This window comes from Carassius gibelio, chromosome B23, assembly GCF_023724105.1.
Source record: "Carassius gibelio isolate Cgi1373 ecotype wild population from Czech Republic chromosome B23, carGib1.2-hapl.c, whole genome shotgun sequence".
Classification (NCBI taxonomy): Eukaryota; Metazoa; Chordata; class Actinopteri; order Cypriniformes; family Cyprinidae; genus Carassius; species Carassius gibelio.
This window is the reverse complement of record NC_068418.1, coordinates 12,345,647-12,367,239: the sequence shown is the minus strand read 5'-3', so window position 1 is coordinate 12,367,239 and position 21,593 is coordinate 12,345,647. Positions and strand designations below refer to the sequence as shown.

General features: G+C 37.6%; 2 protein-coding genes across 2 annotated transcripts; one reads left to right on the top strand and one right to left on the bottom strand.

The window, feature by feature from the left end:
• Positions 1–42: 42 nt before the first annotated feature.
• kif3b (kinesin family member 3B) lies at positions 43–11,229 on the top strand. Its single transcript, XM_052594084.1, has 9 exons — positions 43–284; positions 2,115–3,622; positions 4,931–5,032; positions 5,427–5,549; positions 5,837–5,955; positions 8,709–8,825; positions 8,913–9,018; positions 9,166–9,383; positions 9,474–11,229. The coding sequence occupies exons 2-9, from the start codon at positions 2,198–2,200 to the stop codon at positions 9,580–9,582; spliced, it is 2,319 nt and encodes a 772-aa protein (XP_052450044.1). The 5' UTR covers positions 43–284; positions 2,115–2,197; the 3' UTR covers positions 9,583–11,229.
• A 412-nt stretch (positions 11,230–11,641) lies between these two features.
• LOC128011557 (protein-L-isoaspartate O-methyltransferase domain-containing protein 2) lies at positions 11,642–20,955 on the bottom strand. The gene is made up of 6 exons (XM_052594085.1): positions 20,797–20,955; positions 18,752–19,110; positions 17,172–17,274; positions 16,915–17,086; positions 16,410–16,533; positions 11,642–13,604 (listed from the first exon to the last, which is right to left on the bottom strand). The coding sequence occupies exons 2-6, from the start codon at positions 19,056–19,058 to the stop codon at positions 13,120–13,122; spliced, it is 1,191 nt and encodes a 396-aa protein (XP_052450045.1). The 5' UTR covers positions 19,059–19,110; positions 20,797–20,955; the 3' UTR covers positions 11,642–13,119.
• Between the last annotated feature and the right edge of the window lie 638 nt (positions 20,956–21,593).

The window sequence follows — 21,593 nt, the reverse complement described above, 5'->3', positions numbered from 1 at the left end:
AGGGTCCATTTGAAATGGCTTGGGAATGTGCACCTCGAGTCTGGCTCGATCCAGCCCCAGGAGCAGATCCATCCCGGCCTGCAGGGGGATCACAGCACAGCTCGCCTCTCTCTCCTCTCTCTCCTCTCTGGGACAGACATGGCTGACGGAGCTCGTGACGAGAGACACGGTGATTTCATATACTTCAGCGCTTAGAGATTTGAGAGCTATGTGCTTCTGACTGATATGAAGGCGACGGTGATCTTCGGCGTAATTTACAGGTTCAGTTGTTCGTGAGGGGAGAGGTGAGTTACATTATGTGTGTATTTCTACAGTGTGTGTTCTCTATCTATGACACGGTTTGTTTGCCGTTGCCAGGCCGCTTGTTTGAGTCTCTGAGGAGCTCCATCCTCATAGATACCTTTATATATCTTGACAAGTTAATATGAGCAATATTATAGTATCAAACTATAAAATACCATAATTTCCGATGAAACAACCACATTAATTTTCATGAGAAAAGACAATTATTGTCTCGCAGTTGAGTCTTTAGTCTGTTTATCGCCGTTATCTCTCGCTATATTATAATATAACAGCTGAGCCTGAGATTGACTCAATTAAAACAGATATGTTTGAGATTAAATGATTTCGGACGGGCTCGTGTGTATATTAGCTTTGCTGCTAAAGCTAATTTAGTAGTTAGTAGATTGTTTCTGTGTGTGTAAATTGTTATGATCAGTATTTTAAAGATGATAAACTGGGAATAAAAGGATACTTTATGTATGTAACGTTATGCCTACAAACTTAATATGTAATACTGAGTACAGGTTGGCTCATGAAAATGATTATTTAGGAGTGTCATAAACGACTCTACATGTATGTACTTGTAAATGTCTCTAGCAAGCAAGCAAATGTTTATTTATATAGCACTCTTCCAAACTAGTTAATGCAGTTCAAAGTGCTTTACAAGCAAAAAGGAATCCAATACAAAAACAGCAGAATACACCAAATACAAAATAGAAATAAGCACATTAAAATACAAGAGCAAAATGTAATATATAGGTGAAATATAAAACATGAAGCAAAAAGATTAAAAAGAAGGAACTAAATGTCTGTACCTACTTTGCAACCAATTAAAGCATATCACTTTCATTTAGCTGGAAAAAGTTTAAGTTGGAAAAAAAGTAAAACATATTGCAATATACTGTTCCACCCAACTCTTATAAATAACTACTTGTCAAATTTCCATTAGTTGGTAACTGACATTATTTCTAACCTAAGAAGAAAAGGTTGAACTGTTTTGATATTTTATCAATACATCAATAGTATAATGGTATGAGATAAAGAGACAAAATTATGAGAAACTAAGTAATAATTATAGCTTAAGTCATGAGAATTATGAGATATAAAAGTGTTTTAAAAATGTAAATCTATTTTTTTGTGTGTCAATTTCAGCTTTTTATTTCATAATTATTTTTGACAGTATCTCATAATTATATTTCATTATGAAATAATTAAAAAAAATATAACATCATTCATAGTATGATGGTGTGAGATAAACAGACATAATTATGAGATACTAAGTCATACTTATGGTATAGGAGATAGAAAGGTAATTTAAAAGGTGTCTCTAATTTTAACTTTTTGTAAATATAGTTTTCTTTTGGTCAATTTAAACTTTTTATCTATGTGACATAGTATCTCATAATTTTGACTTTGTTTCATAGCTATGAAATAAAAAATAAAAAATAATTCACCAAAATCATCAACAGTATGATGGTATTGGATAAAGAGAGAAAATTATGAGATACTAAGTCATAATTATTTCTTAAATAAAAAAGTATTATAAGATTAAAAGTTTATTTTAAAATTCTCAGTTTAATTTTTATTGTTTTAATAATTTAAATTTTCTCTTTATGATGTACTCATCATGAAAATGGGATTTCGTATATTTATTGTAAGCTAGAAATGTCCTTATTCTGTTTTATTGTTTACCAAATATGTACTTATTCAGTGTTTTTATGAAAAAGGTTACTACAGATTTGCTTGCCTAGATAAATATGTTCTGTGTTTGTTTGGTATCATCATAACACTGGTTTTTCTCTTGACTTTGACATTTGCATCATGTTTTGCAGGCTGTGATGCTGGCAGCACCAACACTGTGAAATAAACTACAATCTTATTAGGAGAAGCCAGCAGAAACACCAGAGCCATCAAAATGTCTAAAAGCAAAAGCTCTGAATCCGTTAAGGTAGTGGTGCGCTGTCGCCCCATGAATGAGAAAGAGCGAGCCGCCAATTTCGAGAGGGTGGTCTCAGTGGATGTGAAGTTTGGGCAAGTGGCCGTGCGCAACTCTCGAGGTGCGTCCTCCCATGAGCACCCGAAAGTGTTTACCTTCGATTCAGTCTATGACTGGAATTCAAAACAGATGGAGCTCTACGATGAGACTTTCCGGCCATTGGTGGACTCTGTACTGTTTGGCTTCAATGGGACCATCTTTGCATACGGCCAGACAGGCACCGGAAAAACGTTCACGATGGAAGGGGTGCGAAACGACCCCGTCAGGAGGGGTGTCATTCCGAACTCCTTCGAACACATTTTCACACACATCTCTCGCTCTCAGAACCAGCAGTACTTGGTCAGGGCTTCATACTTAGAGATTTATCAAGAAGAGATCAAGGACCTTTTATCGAAAGACCAATCGCGCCGTCTGGAGCTCAAAGAGAGGCCGGATACGGGTGTCTACGTTAAAGACCTCTCTTCATTCGTCACTAAAAGTGTTCGTGAGATTGAGCATGTGATGAACGTGGGGAACCAGAACCGCTCGGTTGGCGCGACTAACATGAACGAGCACAGCTCTCGCTCTCACGCGATCTTCGTCATCACCGTTGAGTGCAGTGAGCTGGGTCCTGATGGAGAGAACCACATTCGGGTTGGGAAACTCAACCTTGTTGACCTGGCAGGAAGTGAAAGACAGACCAAAACTGGTGCTCAGGGCGAGCGTTTGAAAGAGGCCACCAAAATCAACCTCTCTTTGTCAGCTTTGGGTAACGTCATCTCCGCGCTGGTGGACGGGAGAAGCACCCACATCCCGTACCGTGACTCTAAACTTACAAGGCTGCTTCAGGATTCCTTGGGCGGAAATGCCCGTACGGTTATGGTGGCCAACATCGGACCTGCTTCCTACAATTTGGAGGAGACGCTGACCACGCTACGCTATGCAAATCGCGCCAAAAACATCAAGAACAAACCCCGTGTCAATGAAGACCCCAAGGATGCACTGCTTCGGGAGTTTCAGGAGGAGATTGCCCGCTTGAAAGAACAGTTGGAGAAAAGGTCTGGCAGGAAGAGGAGAAAGAGGAGGAGAAGGAGGGTTGGAGAAGCTGGAGAGGAGTTAGAAGATGGGGAGGAGGATGATGATGAGGAGGAAGACGATGAAGAGGAAGGAATGGATGCGGATAAGAATGCCACGGATTATTGGCGTGAACAACAAGAGAAGCTGGAGAAGGAGAGGAAGGCCATCATGGAGGACCACAGCCTGGTGGCGGAGGAGAAGCAGCGGCTGCTGAAAGAGAAAGAGAAGAAGATGGACGATCTTCACAAAGAGAAGGAGGCGTCAGAGATGCTGGCGGCCAAAGTTAAGGTTAGAAAGTGCAGATCTCAGGTAAAAGTTTGGGGTCAAAAGAATTTTCATGTTTATGAAAAAAAGTCTCCTTTGCTCAACAAGTCGGTATTTATTAGATAAAAAATGCAGTAAAAAAAAGTAATATTGTGAAACATTTAGGGCTGGGAAAATAAATAAATGCATCGCGAATCGAGAAATGATTTTCCGAATGCATTGCGATTCTTTCTTGAATAGATTCTGAGCTTAATTTTTAACGTCAGATGGCACTCCATGCTTTAGAAACAACCGTACTCTGCTTGTTTCCAAATACCTACACACACTTGAACCTAAAATAATAATTCATAAAAATCGAAAAGGTTGAAGCGAATTACAAAGGTGTTCACAGTGGGCTGTCTTTACATTAATGTCGCGCAATAAAGCATCCTAAACTGAGGTGAAATTACATGATATGCCGAATGCATTAGCACTCTTTAGCCCTCTTCTTCATGAGCATTTGAGTGTGCGGATAAAAACTAGATTAGAGCGCCATCTGCTGTTAAAATCTAAGCTCAGAGATGATTCCAGAGGAATCGCTGTGCTTTCTGAAAATCTAAGAACTGATCCACAAATCAATTCTGCATCGATTTATCGTCTCAGCCCTAGAAACATTATTGCAAATTAAAATAACATTTCTATTTTAATATATTATTTAAAAAAGTATTTATTCCTGTGGTGTCAAAGCTGAATTTTCAGCATCATTACTCCTCATCAATCTTTAGTGTCGCATGATCCTTCAGAAATCATTCTTATATGTTGATTTGGTGTTAAAGAAAATGCTTATTATTACATGCATATATTTGTTTTAAATAGAGTTTTTGTTGTAACATTAAAAATCTTACTGTCAGTTTTCTAATAAAAGTATCAGTTTGTAAACAGGATTACCTGTTTTAATGGTAGTAAACAACTGGTAAAACAAATATAGTGAAATTGTTGCAAATATACTGTGGAGAAAAAAAAGTACTTTTTTTGTTGTTGTTGTAAATAATAATAATTATATATATATATATATATATATATATATATATATATATATATATATATATATATATATATATATATATATATTTGGACTACACTGATTGCACTGTATGTTGTTTTTGCAGCACAACAGAGAAATCTGTTTTCTCTCCTCATGTTTGATGTACACTGCAAACTCTCAGATTTAATGAAATATATTGAAGATTAGAAATCAGTTTCAGAAACAAATATCCTTAGCAATCCATTCTTTGTGTTTTCAGGATAAAAGAATGCATTTGACTTATCTGATAAGCAGTTTTTCACTTTCAGGCCATGGAGAGCAAGCTGCTGGTGGGAGGAAAGAACATTGTGGACCACACCAATGAGCAGCAGAGGATTCTGGAGCTGAAGAGACAGGAGATAGCCGAACAGGTACAGTTTCCAATAACACACTGTAGAGAGATTGAGCTGGACTGTGTTTCAGTCCTCAAGGTTGTTTAAAGGAGACGTGTTATTTGAGCCTCCTTTTAGTTTATGTGGATATTTTGGGAATCTGGATTCTAAATGGAGAAAAAAGTGCTGATTAAAGCTTTTTTTATATTTTTATAACTCAGCAGTCCTATCTACAATAAACTCTGATTCATTTTGTGACCTGGCATTGTGTTCAACAATTTATTTATATCTAGACAGTGATAGGACAGAAATATGTATATCAGTTTCTCACTGTTAGGACATTATAAACATTATATGAACAGTACCACTTAGGCATCTGAAATGCAGAGATGTTTAAAACATTCATAATGTGTGTGTGTGTGTGTGTGAGCAGAAAAGGCGGGAAAGGGAGATGCAGCAGGAGATGGAGTGTCATGACGAAGAGACATTGGAGCTGAAAGAGACGTACAGCTCCCTGCAGCAGGAAGTTGACATTAAGACCAAGAAATTGAAAAAGGTATCTGTCTGTCTGTCTAGATAGGCTGCTGTAAAAAGGATTTTAGGAAGGCTGTGTGTGCATGTGATCAGATGTATTTTTAGAGTCCAGCTGTATTCGCTGGGGTCATTAGTAGTAGGACAGCTCTCCTGCCAGATCTCCATCCTCCCTGTTGAGAATCATCTGCACATGACTGAATTTGACCTAGTTTTGTTTGAGTTTATAGAGCAAATGCCTTACCTATTCCTGTAAAGAGCCTCATATTTTTTTTTAATGAGCCGTCTGTTTCTGTCTCTTCCCTTGCGTAGCTTTTTTCCAAGCTGCAGTCTGTGAAGGCGGAGATTCAGGACGCCCAGGATGAACATGTCAAATACAGGCAGGAGCTGGAGCAGACGCAGAATGAGCTGACCAGAGAACTCAAACTTAAGTATGCCAATCATTCTAACCATAACCAGAAGGGATCAAAACATAATGAACTAAATGATATATTCAATATCAGTGATTAATTCATAAATACAGATGGATCCAATATATCCGCTGATAATCCATAGAATCACCAGTATTTCTTGCTTCAAATGCATTTTAAAATGTACTGATTCATATTGCTGTTAATTGAATCGAGTCAGGTTGAATCACTCCGAATCGCTTTCGAATCGAAAGAGAATCCAGTGAATCCTGAATCAGTTGTCACTTCATTTGATGCACATACGTGTTCCTCTAGCTATTGGATAGTTCCCATTATTTCTACATTGCCACTATAAAATCAGCATGTTTTGTCAAATTAGGGGGCAGTGGTCAGTGTTTGGTTTAGTGTGGAGGATGAATTTAAAAAAATTACCACTAAAGGCATTCTGACCTAATTAAGTTGTGTTGGTCTGACTGCTTGGAAATCTAGACACACCACTACTGTATTACGGATTTTAACTGTTTAACACACACACACACACACACACTAAGACTCTAGTGTACTGAGCAGTGTCCATTAAGGGAAGATTTATCTGACAGGCTGCTTTTGAGTCCAGTAAGCAGAATAGATGTTAATGACAATCTTTCAAGATTCAAGATAAAGAAAAAAGTAAATGGGAAGACATTTGCTAGTTTGCAAGTTTTTAGAAATGTACTTTTTGTATGTTTTGTATGTATGTTTTGTATGTAATTCTATCTCAAGCAGCGAGTCTGATAGATGTGAATGGGAATGTGACTCTCTCTCTGTGACTTCCTGTAGTCCGCGATCATCTCCTTGGTCTTGCTGATGTTTAGATAGAAATTGCTATCAGCATACCATGCTGTGAGTGCATTAACTTCATCTCTGTAGGTTGTCTCATTGCCTTTAGTGATGAGTCCTAGGATAGTAGTATCGTCAGCAAATTTGAGGATGATGTTGTAGCTATGCTTAGCAGAGCAGCCGTAAGTGAACAGGGATTACAAGAGAGGACTGAGTACACATCCCTGTGGGGCACCAGGGCTGAGTGTGAGTGAGGAGGATGTGTGATTGCCAATCCTAACCACCTGGGGTCTGCTGGTCAGGAAGTCCAGGACCCAGGTACATAAGTGACTGTTAAGACCCAGATCTGTCAGTTTGGCTTAAAAGTTGGTAGGGATGATGGTGTTAAATGCAGAGCTGTAATCAATGAACAGCATCTGCACATAGGTGTCTCTTCCCTCCAAGTGTTCCAGGGCAGAGTGTATGGCCATTGCAGTGGCATCATCAGTGGATCTGTTTGAGCGGTAAGCAAATTCGAATGGGTCCAGGGTATCCGGTAGAGAGGAGCAGATGTGGGATTTGACTAGATATTTGATGCCAGTGCATCAGGTTGGTAGTAATTCAGACAGGAGACAGTTGTTTTTTTGGGAACAGGGATGATGGTGGTTTGCTTGAAGCATGTGGGAACAACGTTAGTCTCAAAGAGAGGTTGAAGATGTTGGTGAAGACATATGCTAACTGGACAGCGCAGTTGACATGTCGTTCCAAAGCTGTAAGACCTTTGATCATCTGCAGAACACAAATTAAGTTATTTTGGTTTCACTTTATTTTGATGGTCCCTTTGACACAGTAGGTTGACTATAAGTAACATTGCACCTGCATATCTATTAACTTAATAGTGTATTAGTAGACTGGTAGGGTTAGGGTTAGAATAAGTTGACATGTACCTGCAGTTATTTATAGTCAATAGAATGTCTGTTGGGACACCATCACAATAAAGAGTTAGCAGATATTAAGCAGGCAGTCGATTAATAATCTAATGAGAGTTAGTTGACATGTAGGTGCAAAGTTGCTTACAGTCAACAGAATGCTCAAAAGGTACCATCAAAATAAAGTGTTACCTTTATTTTTGATGAAATCTGAGAGCTTTCTGACCCTGTATAGACAGCAACCCAACTGATATGTTCAAGGCCCAGAAAGGTAGTAAAGACACACTTAAAATAGTCCATGTGACATCGTTGCTTTAACTGTAATGTTATGAAGCTTTGAGAATACTTTTTGTGCACGAAGGAAAAAAAATAACTTCATTTAACAATTTCTTTTCCTTTGGGACAGTCCTACGATATGTGTTCATGACAATATCATGATGCATGCGTGTCTTCCTCTGCTTGTAAACAAACCATAGCACATCTGTGTTCTACAGTAGTTATTTCACTCACTGAAATGCAAATCAATTTCTAACCTTTACATAATTTTTTTTTTTCTGGATTTTTTGGTTGGTGTTCTGTCTCTATACGTTAAAATAAACCTACCATAAAAAATGACAGACCCTTAATTTTTTTTGTAAGTGGGCTAATTTACAAAATCAGCAGGGAATCAACTTTTTCCCACTGTACATCAGAACACCATCTTCTGTGTCAGCATGGGTTGTGGTACTCTCCTGAACGTGCGACCAATACTGATAAATTGTTAAATAAAGTCTTTATTGTTGTTTTCTTGTGCAAAACAAAAAGTATTCTTGTAACTTCATAAAACAGTTGAATCACTGATGTCACATGGACTACTTTAACAGGGCTTTGAATGTGGTAGTTCTATTGCAGTCTATGGAGGGTCAGAAAGCTCTTGGATTTCATAAAAAATAAAAGACTTTTAATTTTTAGGTGAATTATCCCTTTAGAATAAATCAAAAGAGCCTGACAAATCTTTTTTTAAAGTTTACGTCATTGACCCTTTAACATTTGTGTTGTACCCCCCAGACATCTGATCATAGAGAACTTCATCCCAATGGAGGAGAAGAACAAGATTGTGACAAGAGCTACTTTTGATGAAGAAGATGACCTTTGGAAAATGACCCCCATCACTCGTATTCAAAAGTACAAATTCTTATTATGGAAAATTGAAGCTGGAGTTAAAATCCTTCACTATAATGTTTCTTCTTCCTCTTCCTCTTTTTTTCTTAGTGATCAGCAGATGATGAAAAGGCCTGTTTCTGCAGTGGGCTACAGACGGCCTCTGAGTCAGCATGCCCGTATGGCCATGTTGATGCAGCCTGATGTCAGATACAAGGTATGCTGACAGTGTTTCCATAATCCCCCGCATGGCACCACACAAAGGATTCAGTTACAGCGCTCCCTCACTCTTTACAGTGACACATGTGAGCTCAGGAGAATATTTTGCATTCATCTTTTTATATTCTCCCTGTCCGTCTTCCAGTCTGAGAATATCCTGCTCCTGGAGTTGGACCTACCCACACGGACCACAAAAGACTACGAAGGGCCGATGATCGCGCCTAAAGTGGCTGCGGCTCTGGAGGACGCTCTGAGGGAGGAGGACGAGATCCAGGTGGACGCCTCTGGTCTTCGTGCCAGCCTGGGCTCCAGTCCAGGCCTCAGTGCCTCAGCTGCTGGGTTTTCCAAGAAACCAAAGTCAGGGTGAGAAATCAACCCTTCCCACCTCTTCTCTTTTGTTTAGTTTTCACTTCTTTGTTTATCCTTGCTTAATATACTTTTTCGTTTTTTCAGCCGCCCAAAAACTGGCAAGAAGGTGAGCACTCCAACTTCAGCTCACAGCCCTTTGTCCGGCTCAGGGTCCCCTCTTTACCCACAATCCAGAGGCCTCGTGCCAAAGTGAAAATAGTGAAAGCTTCACTGCTTCATATAAACTGACCGGCTTTGGCATTAAAGTTGTCAGTTTTAGACAGATTTACGAAGGTGGAACATCTTGGTGTTTTATTTGAACCCACCAATCAGTCCTAATACTATTTTGTTTTCAGATATCGCTTCAACATCTCGTTTATAGCACAAAAAAGTTAGATATGATGATCTTTAAGTCTTAAAGCTCACCCCAAGATAAAGTTCCACAAATTTAGTTTGCACTCAAGCTAAATTTTTTGTTTTGTGTGTGCGTGGGAGGTCATTTAGACAGCAGATGGTGTTAGTTACGTAATTTTGGGAATGTTTTTGTCTGTGTCCAGTTGTAGGATTAACAAATTTCTCACATAAAGTAGCTGGAGATTAGATTTATGCTGGTTTGGGCCACAAAAGCACTGGATTGTTGTTTGACGAGAGAGTAAGCACATTACGTCATTGGCCAAGACCCAAAACAACCTCTAAGCCTTTCTCGAAGACTCTCTGAGTCGCTTTGGCTGGGGGAAGGGGCCAGAAACACACACTTGACCGGGTTGTCATTGCACTCAGCACTGTATACATCCAGTAAGGAAAGGAGTTGGGGGTTTAAAGGTCATTACACACTAAAAATATCAGGGTTCCAAGGTGCCTTAGATTCTCTTTACATACAGAAGTTTGGTCTGAGAGTCCCTTGACCTGATAGCTGGACAGTAGAACCTGTAATCTACACCGAAACCCCTGTGGATGGTTCCTGAATGCTTTGAATTACACCAAAAGTCTGTTGTGTTGGGCAGACTTATTTTTAATGTTCACGGGGATCTGTAAACAATAGTTTGACATGAGTAAGTCTTATTTCTGTTGAACTGTCAAACCTTGAACTAGTGAAGGTAATACCATTGCCTGCTGCTACTGTAGGGTTCTTCTACCCCTTCTGTCATAGCATAGGGTTTATGTATATAGAGACACGTTAGTAAATAAATCTGCATTATTATTGCAGTTGTATTAAAATCCAAAATAATAATTAAAGGCTAAGTTATTACCGTACTAGTAAGTTTTATATTCACGCAATTGTAGATACTTTTTAACAGTCGTATTTTCTTTGCTTAGATTTATATGGTTTATTTTTGAATATGTGTTATTTAAAGTTGTGTACAAATTTATTTTTGCATATGAGATTTAAGTATCATTTTCACGTGATTCACCGCATTCTTTTGTTTAGAGCGGAATACGTCGTCATTTAGTAAACATACACCCTTCGGATTGTCAGAAAGTGTACTGCAAATCCTGATGCTGGTTATTGAAATCAGTAAATATGCATTATCTAATCAATATTCATGCTGCCACTCCTGGCTGTATTAATGCATAAGTCATTGGTTGCTGTTACGTTATTTTTGAGGTTTTAGCATGACATAAGAACATCTAAAACATTATAGGCAAAATAGAATTGTATGTCTGCAGTCTAATATTCCACTTTCACCTTCTTCCATGTGATGCATGAGTTCAGTGCTAATAACCACGCTGAGAAAATCATTTTAATGTTCACACGGATTCTGTTTTGTATGAAAAATTTTTTGAATTTGTATTTGTTTAGAATGCAAATGTCCTCAATGTGTTAACCATGTTTTAATTAAAGGATTATTATTATTATCTATTTGAATGGAGTAAGAGCTGTTTTTTCACCCATTTATTCTGCTTGGATTTTTATTCCACCCATATCACAATATGAATGAATGTGAATACAAATAACGTGTCACCTGAACCTTGTCCTGTTCCATGTTATGGTAGCATAATGGTCTTGTAATCTGAAGCATTAGCTTCCAATTCTGGTTGCGATAAATCATAGTATTTTTTTGATGAGTGAATATGATGTTCAGGGAGCCTGGAAACCACAGCGGTGCCCCTTAGTTAAACGTCCTGATTCTGGATTCTCAATTTACTGTAAATGCCGGTGTTCAAATGAAGTATTATTTCCACTTGATAAAACACTTAAGTTTTGGAATTTCAGTTACACACTGCAAATTCACAATACACATTGAGTGAACAGAAAAAGAAGTCATGTGCTGTCCAGTGTGCAAACGTAAACTTTATTAAAGATTCTGTCACCTACAAACACACAATCATTTCAAGCAAAACCTGGTAGATATGCTTGTACGTCAGATGAGTAAAGAGTTTTTTGTAATAATATCCTGAATTTTATGGGCCTCCGAAGCATTGGTCTCATCAAGGAGAACTAAAGAACAATGCTCCTGAACTGAGGAAATGTAGAAATCGAACCTGGGATCATAGAATTACCAGATCCAACCATTGTATGCTCAGAATAGTTTTCCTGTACAGAGGTCGTTTTACCACCACTGGGATATAAAAAAAAACAAAAAAACGGATCATTTTCAACATTTTTGGTCAAAAAATAGAACGGCCCTAACACTTTGGTCTTTTTATTCTATGAAGGAGTTAAAAAGTATAAGTTTTTCTAAAGTATTCCTGAGCAGGGGCAAAGAATCTGAGCACAACGATTGGAATTCGTAAGAAATACCCAAGTGCTTCATACACCTTGAATTTTTGTGGATTACCAATAAACAGAATTTTACTAAAAATGTTTCAATATTATTTGTAAAGCTTGCAATATGACACAATGACGGGTGCAAAAACAATGTCTGCCTTCATACGAGCGTGGAATAAAGTTACAATGCTACCAGCAACAGTTATCAAATTTACATGATAATATTGACAATATTATTATCCAATATTGACAAAATGTGGCTGCGCTACGGCAGTACACATGCAGACGTTATTCATTATTTTGGAGGACACAATAGAGGCAAGGTAAAGAGTTCAACAGTGGAGGGCCAACTTTGGGGTCTTGTGTAAAGGTTACCAATTAGCAAAATTTTGCAAAGACAGTCCATTGTCAGAACAGAAGTCGCTTTCAAACAAAGAATTTTTTTAAGTGAACATGGCAAACTCGCGTAACCAGCTTTGACATGAAATCTGCACGAGAAACTTTTCTCACATGAAGCACCGCTTACAAAGAAGTCACTTCATACCAAGCAGCTCACTTTTGGTTGTGGGGAATTCGCTTGAGCCAAATCTTCGCGAGGAACTTTTCCATCCTTGCGCGAAACTCCAAGTCGCGCAAAATCCTTTTGAAATGTGACCGCACCTTAAAGCTTTAAAAGAGTCAAACTATGCCACTTCCCAAAGTGATGCTACTCTAAAAGAGCTCACAGCAACAAGAATTTCCCACAGGGACAATGTATCGTATCGCATCGTACACTTTGATCATCTCAATCGAGGGGAAAACTGAATTCAAAAAGAGATGCATGAGCTCAGGCGGCGTTGATTATTCGGGAAATGGGCTCAATCCTTCTGTTCCATCTCGGTACATCCCCAATCAAGGAGCTTTGCTTCTCAAAGGGATATGGATATCATGATGTCATTAACTGAGGACTTAATTGTCATGCCAATCCAGTTGAGAGGAGGAGAAAGAAGAGAAAGGCTTTTCTTCACATGCTACACTGCACGTATTATCCCTCGCCACGTCTCATTTCTCCCTGTAATACAGCAGATACATCTTCAGGGGTTCAGGTAGCGGGAGTCTTAGAATCTTCTCCCTCAGAATATTAACGGGAGGCTCTGTACGAGCGCAGCCGATTCTGCTTTTCTCCTCTTCGGTGCCACATCCTTCCTCGTCCTCCTCGGGCAGGTCTTCTCTCACTCGGCGACAACCCCTTTCGTCTTCCTCCTCCACTTCCTCGTCTTCCTCTTCCACTCCTCCGGGGTAGTTGCAGTCGTCCATGGCTGTGGGAATCATGGAGTCGTGGAGAACCACGGAGTTGACGCACTGGCGGTAGAAACGACGGCAGAAGCGGCGGCGTTCGAAGCGGGGCCCGTTGCGGTTAATGGCGCGGGCCCCTGGGAAAGACACCCGTCTCTTTGTGTGTCCTTCCCCCATAGCTATGGGCTGCCGCAGAGTGTGGCGAATAGCAATCCGGCACAGGTCCTGCAATGTCCGCACCTCAAAAATGGCTGCAAAGTAGAAAACGAGGAGGAAAGCAGAGATATTATTTTTGTCAATGCACAGTTTCTTGTTTTTTTTTTTTTTTTGAAGTTGAATAATGCAGGATTTATAATTGAAAAAAAAAACAAAAAAAAAAAACAAAATAATATATATATATATATATATATATATATATATATATATATATATATATACAGTATTGTTCAAAATAATAGCAGTACAATGTGACTAACCAGAATAATCAAGGTTTTTCGTATATTTTTTTATTGCTACGTGGCAAACAAGTTACCAGTAGGTTCAGTAGATTCTCAGAAAACAAATGAGACCCAGCATTCATGATATGCACGCCCTTAAGGCTGTGCAATTGGGCAATTAGTTGAATTAGTTGAAAGGGGTGTGTTCAAAAAAATAGCAGTGTGGCATTCAATCACTGAGGTCATCAATTTTGTGAAGAAACAGGTGTGAATCAGGTGGCCCCTATTTAAGGATGAAGCCAACACTTGTTGAACATGCATTTGAAAGCTGAGGAAAATGGGTCGTTCAAGACATTGTTCAGAAGAACAGCGTACTTTGATTAAAAAGTTGATTAGAGAGGGGAAAACCTATAAAGAGGTGCAAAAAATGATAGGCTGTTCAGCTAAAATGATCTCCAATGCCTTAAAATGGAGAGCAAAACCAGAGAGACGTGGAAGAAAACGGAAGACAACCATCAAAATGGATAGAAGAATAACCAGAATGGCAAAGGCTCAGCCAATGATCACCTCCAGGATGATCAAAGACAGTCTGGAGTTACCTGTAAGTACTGTGACAGTTAGAAGACGTCTGTGTGAAGCTAATCTATTTTCAAGAATCCCCCGCAAAGTCCCTCTGTTAAAAAAAAGGCATGTGCAGAAGAGGTTACAATTTGCCAAAGAACACATCAACTGGCCTAAAGAGAAATGGAGGAACATTTTGTGGACTGATGAGAGTAAAATTGTTCTTTTTGGGTCCAAGGGCCACAGGCAGTTTGTGAGACGACCCCCAAACTCTGAATTCAAGCCACAGTACACAGTGAAGACAGTGAAGCATGGAGGTGCAAGCATCATGATATGGGCATGTTTCTCCTACTATGGTGTTGGGCCTATTTATCGCATACCAGGGATCATGGATCAGTTTGCATATGTTAAAATACTTGAAGAGGTCATGTTGCCCTATGCTGAAGAGGACATGCCCGTGTAATGGTTGTTTCAACAAGACAATGACCCAAAACACACTAGTAAACGGGCAAAGTCTTGGTTCCAAACCAACAAAATTAATGTTATGGAGTGGCCAGCCCAATCTCCAGACCTTAATCCAATTGAGAACTTGTGGGGTGATATCAAAAATGCTGTTTCTGAAGCAAAACCAAGAAATGTGAATGAATTGTGGAATGTTGTTAAAGAATCATGGAGTGGAATAACAGCTGAGAGGTGCCACAAGTTGGTTGACTCCATGCCACACAGATGTCAAGCAGTTTTAAAAAACTGTGGTCATACAACTAAATATTAGTTTAGTGATTCACAGGATTGCTAAATCCCAGAAAAAAAAAAAATGTTTGTACAAAATAGTTTTGAGTTTGTACAGTCAAAGGTAGACACTGCTATTTTTTTGAACACACTCCTTTCAACTAATTCAACTAATTGCCCAATTGCACAGCCTTAAGAGCGTGCATATCATGAATGCTGGGTCTTGTTTGTTTTCTGACAATCTACTGAACCTACTGGTAACTTGTTTGCCACGTAGCAATAAAAAATATACTAAAAACCTTGATTATTCTGGTTAGTCACATTGTACTGCTATTATTTTGAACAATACTGTATATATATATATACACACACACACACACACACACACACACACACACAGGTGCTGGTCATATAATTAGAATATCATCAAAAAGTTGATTTCTTTCATTAATTCCATTAAAAAAGTGAAACTTTTATATTATATTCATTCATTACACACAGACTGATATATTTCAAATGTTTCTTTCTTTTAATTTTGATGCTTATAACTGACAACTAAGGAAAATTCAAAATTCAGTATTACTTAAGAATAATACAAAGAAAGGATTTTTAGAAATCTTGTCTAACTAAAAAGTATGAACATGAAAAGTATGAGCATGTACAGCACTCAATACTCAATACAAAAATTGTAAATAATAATAATAATGTAAATAATAATATATATAGGTAATTTTGTAATGCAATCACTCTGTTTTTCACAAAAGTAATATCCTTTTTTTCCAGAACGGGATAAGATTTAGTGTAAAAATATAAAAGATTCACAAGGGGAAAAAATATTTTGAGAAAAAAAATCAGAAATTCTCAAATAGGGCCTGTTTACATCAACGTTAACTATATAGGCGTCCACACCAACAGATAACGACAGTATATTTATTATAAACATGAACTGTGGTTTTGTTGTCGACTGCTTTAAATGCTGGAACTCTTAAAAGTTGAATTCTGATTGGCTTTCAATGTTTTTTATCATTCATCAGCTGGAGAAAAATTATGAAATTGATTCCAACAATACCGTATCCATGTGCTGTTAATATTACAGTTGTGGTCTGGACTTCACTATTCTCTTAGCATGGTTATTTAAACCCTATTGTTGTAGGTATAGGTGTAAATGACCCTTTACACTGAAGTTATGGGTTGTATTTTGTAAGACAGCATGTAAATGATCAGAGATTTGCTTTAATTTGGGTATACAAAAACTCGTTGGCCTTGGTGTAAATAGTTTTGGTGTAAAAAATCATTTGCAATTAGTGTCCTTGCTTGTACTGGACTCACGTAGAGGAACACTCCTAGGTCTGCCATTGACATTCTGTTTGGGCTGGACGAGCGGGGCAAAGGTCACAGCGATGATTTTCTTGTTCTCCCAGGAGCTCTGACCTGTGCGGGTGATCTTGGTCAACTGCAAAAGAGTTTCTACTTAATTACACTAATTACACATCATCCCATGTGAATACTAATTACACTTGTGTGTACTGTGAACATTGATTTAGTGTGAGTAAAATAGCAAAGACATAAAAAAAAAAAAAAAAAAATTAACTTTAGGACACCACGAAATCAAAGTATTTGTTTTTGCCAAATGCAGTATTCGCTAAAAATATTAAAAGCTCATCTTGCACACATGGTCTTTTCCAATAAAGTGAGCCTAAAGCCATTCTCTGTGTCAGGAAATGTCAACACAAGAAAGACAACTAAATTTATCAAACCACTTTAAAGTCTCTCTTTAAAACCTGCTGTGCAATAAAAGCACATGAACTTGATGTGTAAACATGAGTAAACCCACCTTCTCCTCCAGGGGGAGGACTAAGATCCCGCCAACCTTTAGCAGGTTCTTCATGTAGTTCTCGTACTCTTTCTGAACTCCTGCTCCACAGTACACCCTGTCATACTGTCGGCTCTCCGGAGGGATCTCCAGACAGTTCCCCGCCACAAACGTCGGCTCACAGAACTCAAACCTTCAGCCATTAAACAAAATCAAGTCATTCAAAAAAATGGACAATTAAAGGCATATGTAAAGCTACATCACAGGAAATGGCTCACTTGTCAAAGCTGTCGCTGGTTTTGATAAAGTGGTCAAGTCTCTCATATGCATAATCAACCACATCCGCATGCAGTTCCACGCCGTGATTCACACCAAACGGACCTGGAGACAGAATGACAGATATGTATTTTAATATTAAATATGTATTTTTTGGTAAACTATCTGAACTACTTTTAGGTAAAAAACAAACAAACAAACGAAAAAGTAAAACTAAAGTGAGTAAAACTAAAATAAAAGGATAACCAAAGAAAACAAAAAAAATCTGAATTTGTTAAGAAATATATAAATTCAAGATCAAGTAAAAAATAAAAAAATAAAAATTAGGGTAAGTCAGTTTTTAAAGAAATTATTATTTTCCGGCCACAAGGGCATCGAAAATGTGATAAAAGTGTCAGTGCAGGCATTCACACTTGTAATAGCACTAGAATATCATTGCTCTTTTGTTGATTCTGATTGCTTCCATTGTCCTCATTTGTAAGTTGCTTTGGATAAAAGCATATGCTAAATGAATAAATAAACACACACACACAAAAACCCTCCAATAATTACTGTTCTTTGTAACATTCTATTAATCAAATAACCATGAAAAAATGTAGCACATGCTGTTTTAAACAATGATAATAACAATAAATGTTTCTTGAGCATCAAATCAATATATTAGAACAGTTTCTGAAGGACTGTGTGACTCTGAACTCTGATTACATTTAAATAAATTTAAAATTGTAATAACTTTTCTCATTTAACTGTTTTTAATGTATTCCATGATTAATTGTGAGCCTTCATTCAAAACCATTTTTTAAAAATCATACTTTTTTCCCCCAAGTTCTGTTTTTTCTTTTTTACATTTTTCTGGATTCCATTTTTTTCTGTTTAAATTTTAAGGGGCCCTATGAAATTTTTTATTTTTTCTTTAACATATGTTTTATTGTTACCTAATTCTGTGCTTTAGCATGTGCATAAAAACTACTTCATTTATTCTTTTTTTTTTTTTTTTTTTTATAGCCTTATGAATTTTTTTTTCCCCTTTTGTGTATTTACATTTTTCTGGTTATCAAATGAAGGCATAAAACATTGATTTAATTTATAGAAAATTAAGCAAACTTAATTTTTAGGGAAACAAAGGGGATTTACTATTAAGAATAAAACATGGAAGATTTTTTTTTTTTTTGTAGTAGTAGTAGTTTTAGTAGTACGCTATGTGTATTCTGCTGAGCATTTCTTGCAAATACTTGCTTTAAATTAAACCAGACTTTTATTTTGACGGGTTCCTGTGAATACCTTTACAGTTCTGTGTATGTGACAATCAAATGGTCAAATGCACATGAAGTGACTCTCAGTGTAGTTCTGGAGATGTTGTTCATGTGTTAACATGCTTAATTAGTAAGACGGCAGAAACTGAAACCACCGCGACTGGATTACTTGATTCCGTCCACGTTTTCTGCATTGCGGAAATCATAGGGCCCTATAATACACAAATTCGCTTCTCAACTCTATTTATCCTTTTAAAGATTTTTCAATATTTTTACTTAAAAACAAGACAAAAATACCAATATTTTTTTTGTAGTGCAAGTAGACTCACCCAGTATAAGGCCCACCATGGTGCTGAGATAACCTGTCCCACTGCCCAGATTGAGAAAGGACAGCCCTGGCTGCAGGTCCAAGGCCTCCATCACCTCCGAGTAGATACACGGAGCAGACAGATGGAGGTTTCCATGCCTCCAGGCCAGGTCTTTATACGCATTGTCACGGTACTCCTCCAGATAATAGTCAGCTCTGTCAATGGCTCTGAAGGCCCTCTCCACCAGATCTGAGCGGATGTAATGGGCCTCCTTCAGGTTGTCGATCAGCTCATCGTTATCCTCACCCGCGCTCACGGCTCCACCCATGATGACAGCAGGAGAGCTTCTAAGGACCGTCCCGAGGTGTGCCTGTCAAAGTCTGGAGAGAAGAGCAAAGCATCTCAGATCAAACCCAGAGTAAGCTGACAATAAAATAGTAGAACGTTCTTATTGAGCTTTATACGTATAAACAAACACAGAATCTGATATATTAAATAACAAACATGAACAATTCCTAATTGAACAACACATACATATATATGAAACTGTTTTAGGACCATGTTTTATTTATTCGTAAATGAAACCTCAGACAGAAGTTGTCTAGCAGGTGGGAAGAAACAGAGAATGATAATGAAGACAGCTAAATCTTTAATGACTCCCAGCATGTCGGATATCTGATCTGAGCTGAGCTGATATGCTAACATACTTGACAATAAGACTCATCACACTCGGCTTCCACTTCTCTCACACTCTATTTTTAGAGGTCAGACAATGCCAAGTAAAAAGTGGCACACTGTTGTGTCCCAACTTGAACTCTTGAAAACGTATATTTTTTTTAAATATGATTTTTTGGGGTCATTTTGGCCATGCAGACAAATCACATGGGTAGCCCACACATTACATGTCTATGGACTTAAAAAAAAAACAATCCAGAATTTAGGCTCAAATTGAAATTAATTCATATGTGAAAGAGTACATTTTTGGTGCTGTTTTTTAACTTTTCAAACATTTTATTCAATGATTTTTAAATCTTATTCCATGATTATTTGATGAATAGAAAAATAATAATAAAAACATTTATTTGAAATGTCCTTGCTGAATAAAAGTATTGATTTCTTTATTAAAAAACGAAGACTTACCCCATCTTTTGTTGCATTTTCCCTACATTTAATACTGAAGTTACTATTATTAATGTGTTATTCAAAGTATTGTTACAATAAATGAAACAAATCAACAGTAAAAACAAATATGGCTTAGGCTTACCCTTTCCCTACAACTACCTGATGGGAAAAAAAAATGACTTTGTTTGCAACTTTTGTGAGCAGTGAGCAACTCAGTAATTATTGACTCTTCCATAGTTACAATTGTGACCAGAAATATAAATACTTTTTTGTTTGTTTATTTGTTTCAACTGGGGCTATTGAGTCAAATAAATATTCAAATTAAATATGTGGTGGGAAAATATGAGCTTTTAAAAGATACATGCATAACAATTATAAAATGGCATTGTTCAGTATTGTTTGATTTAATATAGATTTTAACAAAACAATAGCAGGACATGTTAACAATCTACAAATATGTTGAATTTGACTTCTAGGACAATTTAGGTAAAAACAAAAGCACCACAGACTAAACTATCAGGAATGCAAAATGGTGGTCTGGTCGCTGCTTTTACTTGCCTGATAAGTTTCAATGAGACTTTAAAATCGAACTCGTTATAAAATGTACATCATATCACAAAGTCTATCTTTTTGTCATGTAATCTTACAATGAAATATTGAGGTCGTGATGGCATCCGTTATCTATTTATAACAAACAACCGTGTAACATGTGACACCACAGCACTGTTTGGAACCGATCATCACATTCAGCAAAACAGTAGCAAAGCAATCGCGTATTGTGTTGTAACCCAGTAACCGTCATATGTAGGTCACGTATTATGCATGTACTAGTTAACTGCAGTCTGTCTATGCACGAGAACGAGCTTTAACAACCACCGACAGATATAAACAAAAGAGTCTCCGCCACACTGACACTCATTGCCGCGGTGCAATCTAAATCTTACCCTGTGATCTCGGACCTCAGCGGTTGTCTCATGCAAACCAGCAATGTCCATCGATTACATTAACGCGTTTGTCGTGTATTTGGATCCGGGCACAATAAGGTCTAACTTGACTGCGAAAAAAATGATGCGATGTAAACATAAACCAGCTGACGCACTGACGTCACACGCACGAAGACGACAAATGCCTTGTCGCCGCATTTCGTGGAGAGTCGATTTATCTTGGTGAATCGATTTTTTTTTACATTTTCACCAAAATTATTTGTTTAAATTGATATTCGAGCGTTGGCGTGTTTAAAAAAAAAATCGATTTAAAATTAAAGACTCAGACAGACATACATACACATACCACATACACATAAACAAATATTTGCACATACCAGACATACACATTACATTTCCAAATACAAGAAAAAAGGAGAAACAATATTAGTGGTTGAGTAACGTTAGTCGTTCAGTGTTTCGCTTGAGGCAATCAGAGAGTTTTGACTCTGTGTTGTGAGTCAATGAATCATTAATTCAATCGATTCGTTAAAAGATTCATTCAATTCTGTCATTCGTTCCAAGAGTCTTTATTAAAACTTAGGAAAAGTATTTTACGCGTTTTTTGATAGTAGAATATATACTGTACAATTTATTTCTCCATTTTATCCAACAAGACAACAAAGACTCGTTCAGTCGGTCAACAGATCCAAAGATGACTCGTTCAGTGCCGCTCCGAATCTTGTTCAGAGTCAGACTCCAGTCCAAACACAGACTCGTCGACCTGACTACTGCTTCTCATATGTCGCTCTCTGTCG

Coding starts and splice junctions, on each gene's coding strand:
- kif3b (XM_052594084.1), top strand. CDS start 2,198: ATGTCTAAAAGCAAAAGCTCTGAATCCGTTAAGGTAGTGGTGCGCTGT. Junction 9,019..9,165: donor AGCCTGATGTCAGATACAAG/GTATGCTGACAG, acceptor TCCGTCTTCCAG/TCTGAGAATATCCTGCTCCT. Junction 9,384..9,473: donor TCCAAGAAACCAAAGTCAGG/GTGAGAAATCAA, acceptor TCGTTTTTTCAG/CCGCCCAAAAACTGGCAAGA.
- LOC128011557 (XM_052594085.1), bottom strand. CDS start 19,058: ATGGGTGGAGCCGTGAGCGCGGGTGAGGATAACGATGAGCTGATCGAC. Junction 17,087..17,171: donor ACCAGCGACAGCTTTGACAA/GTGAGCCATTTC, acceptor TAATGGCTGAAG/GTTTGAGTTCTGTGAGCCGA. Junction 16,534..16,914: donor TCCTCCCCCTGGAGGAGAAG/GTGGGTTTACTC, acceptor ACTCTTTTGCAG/TTGACCAAGATCACCCGCAC.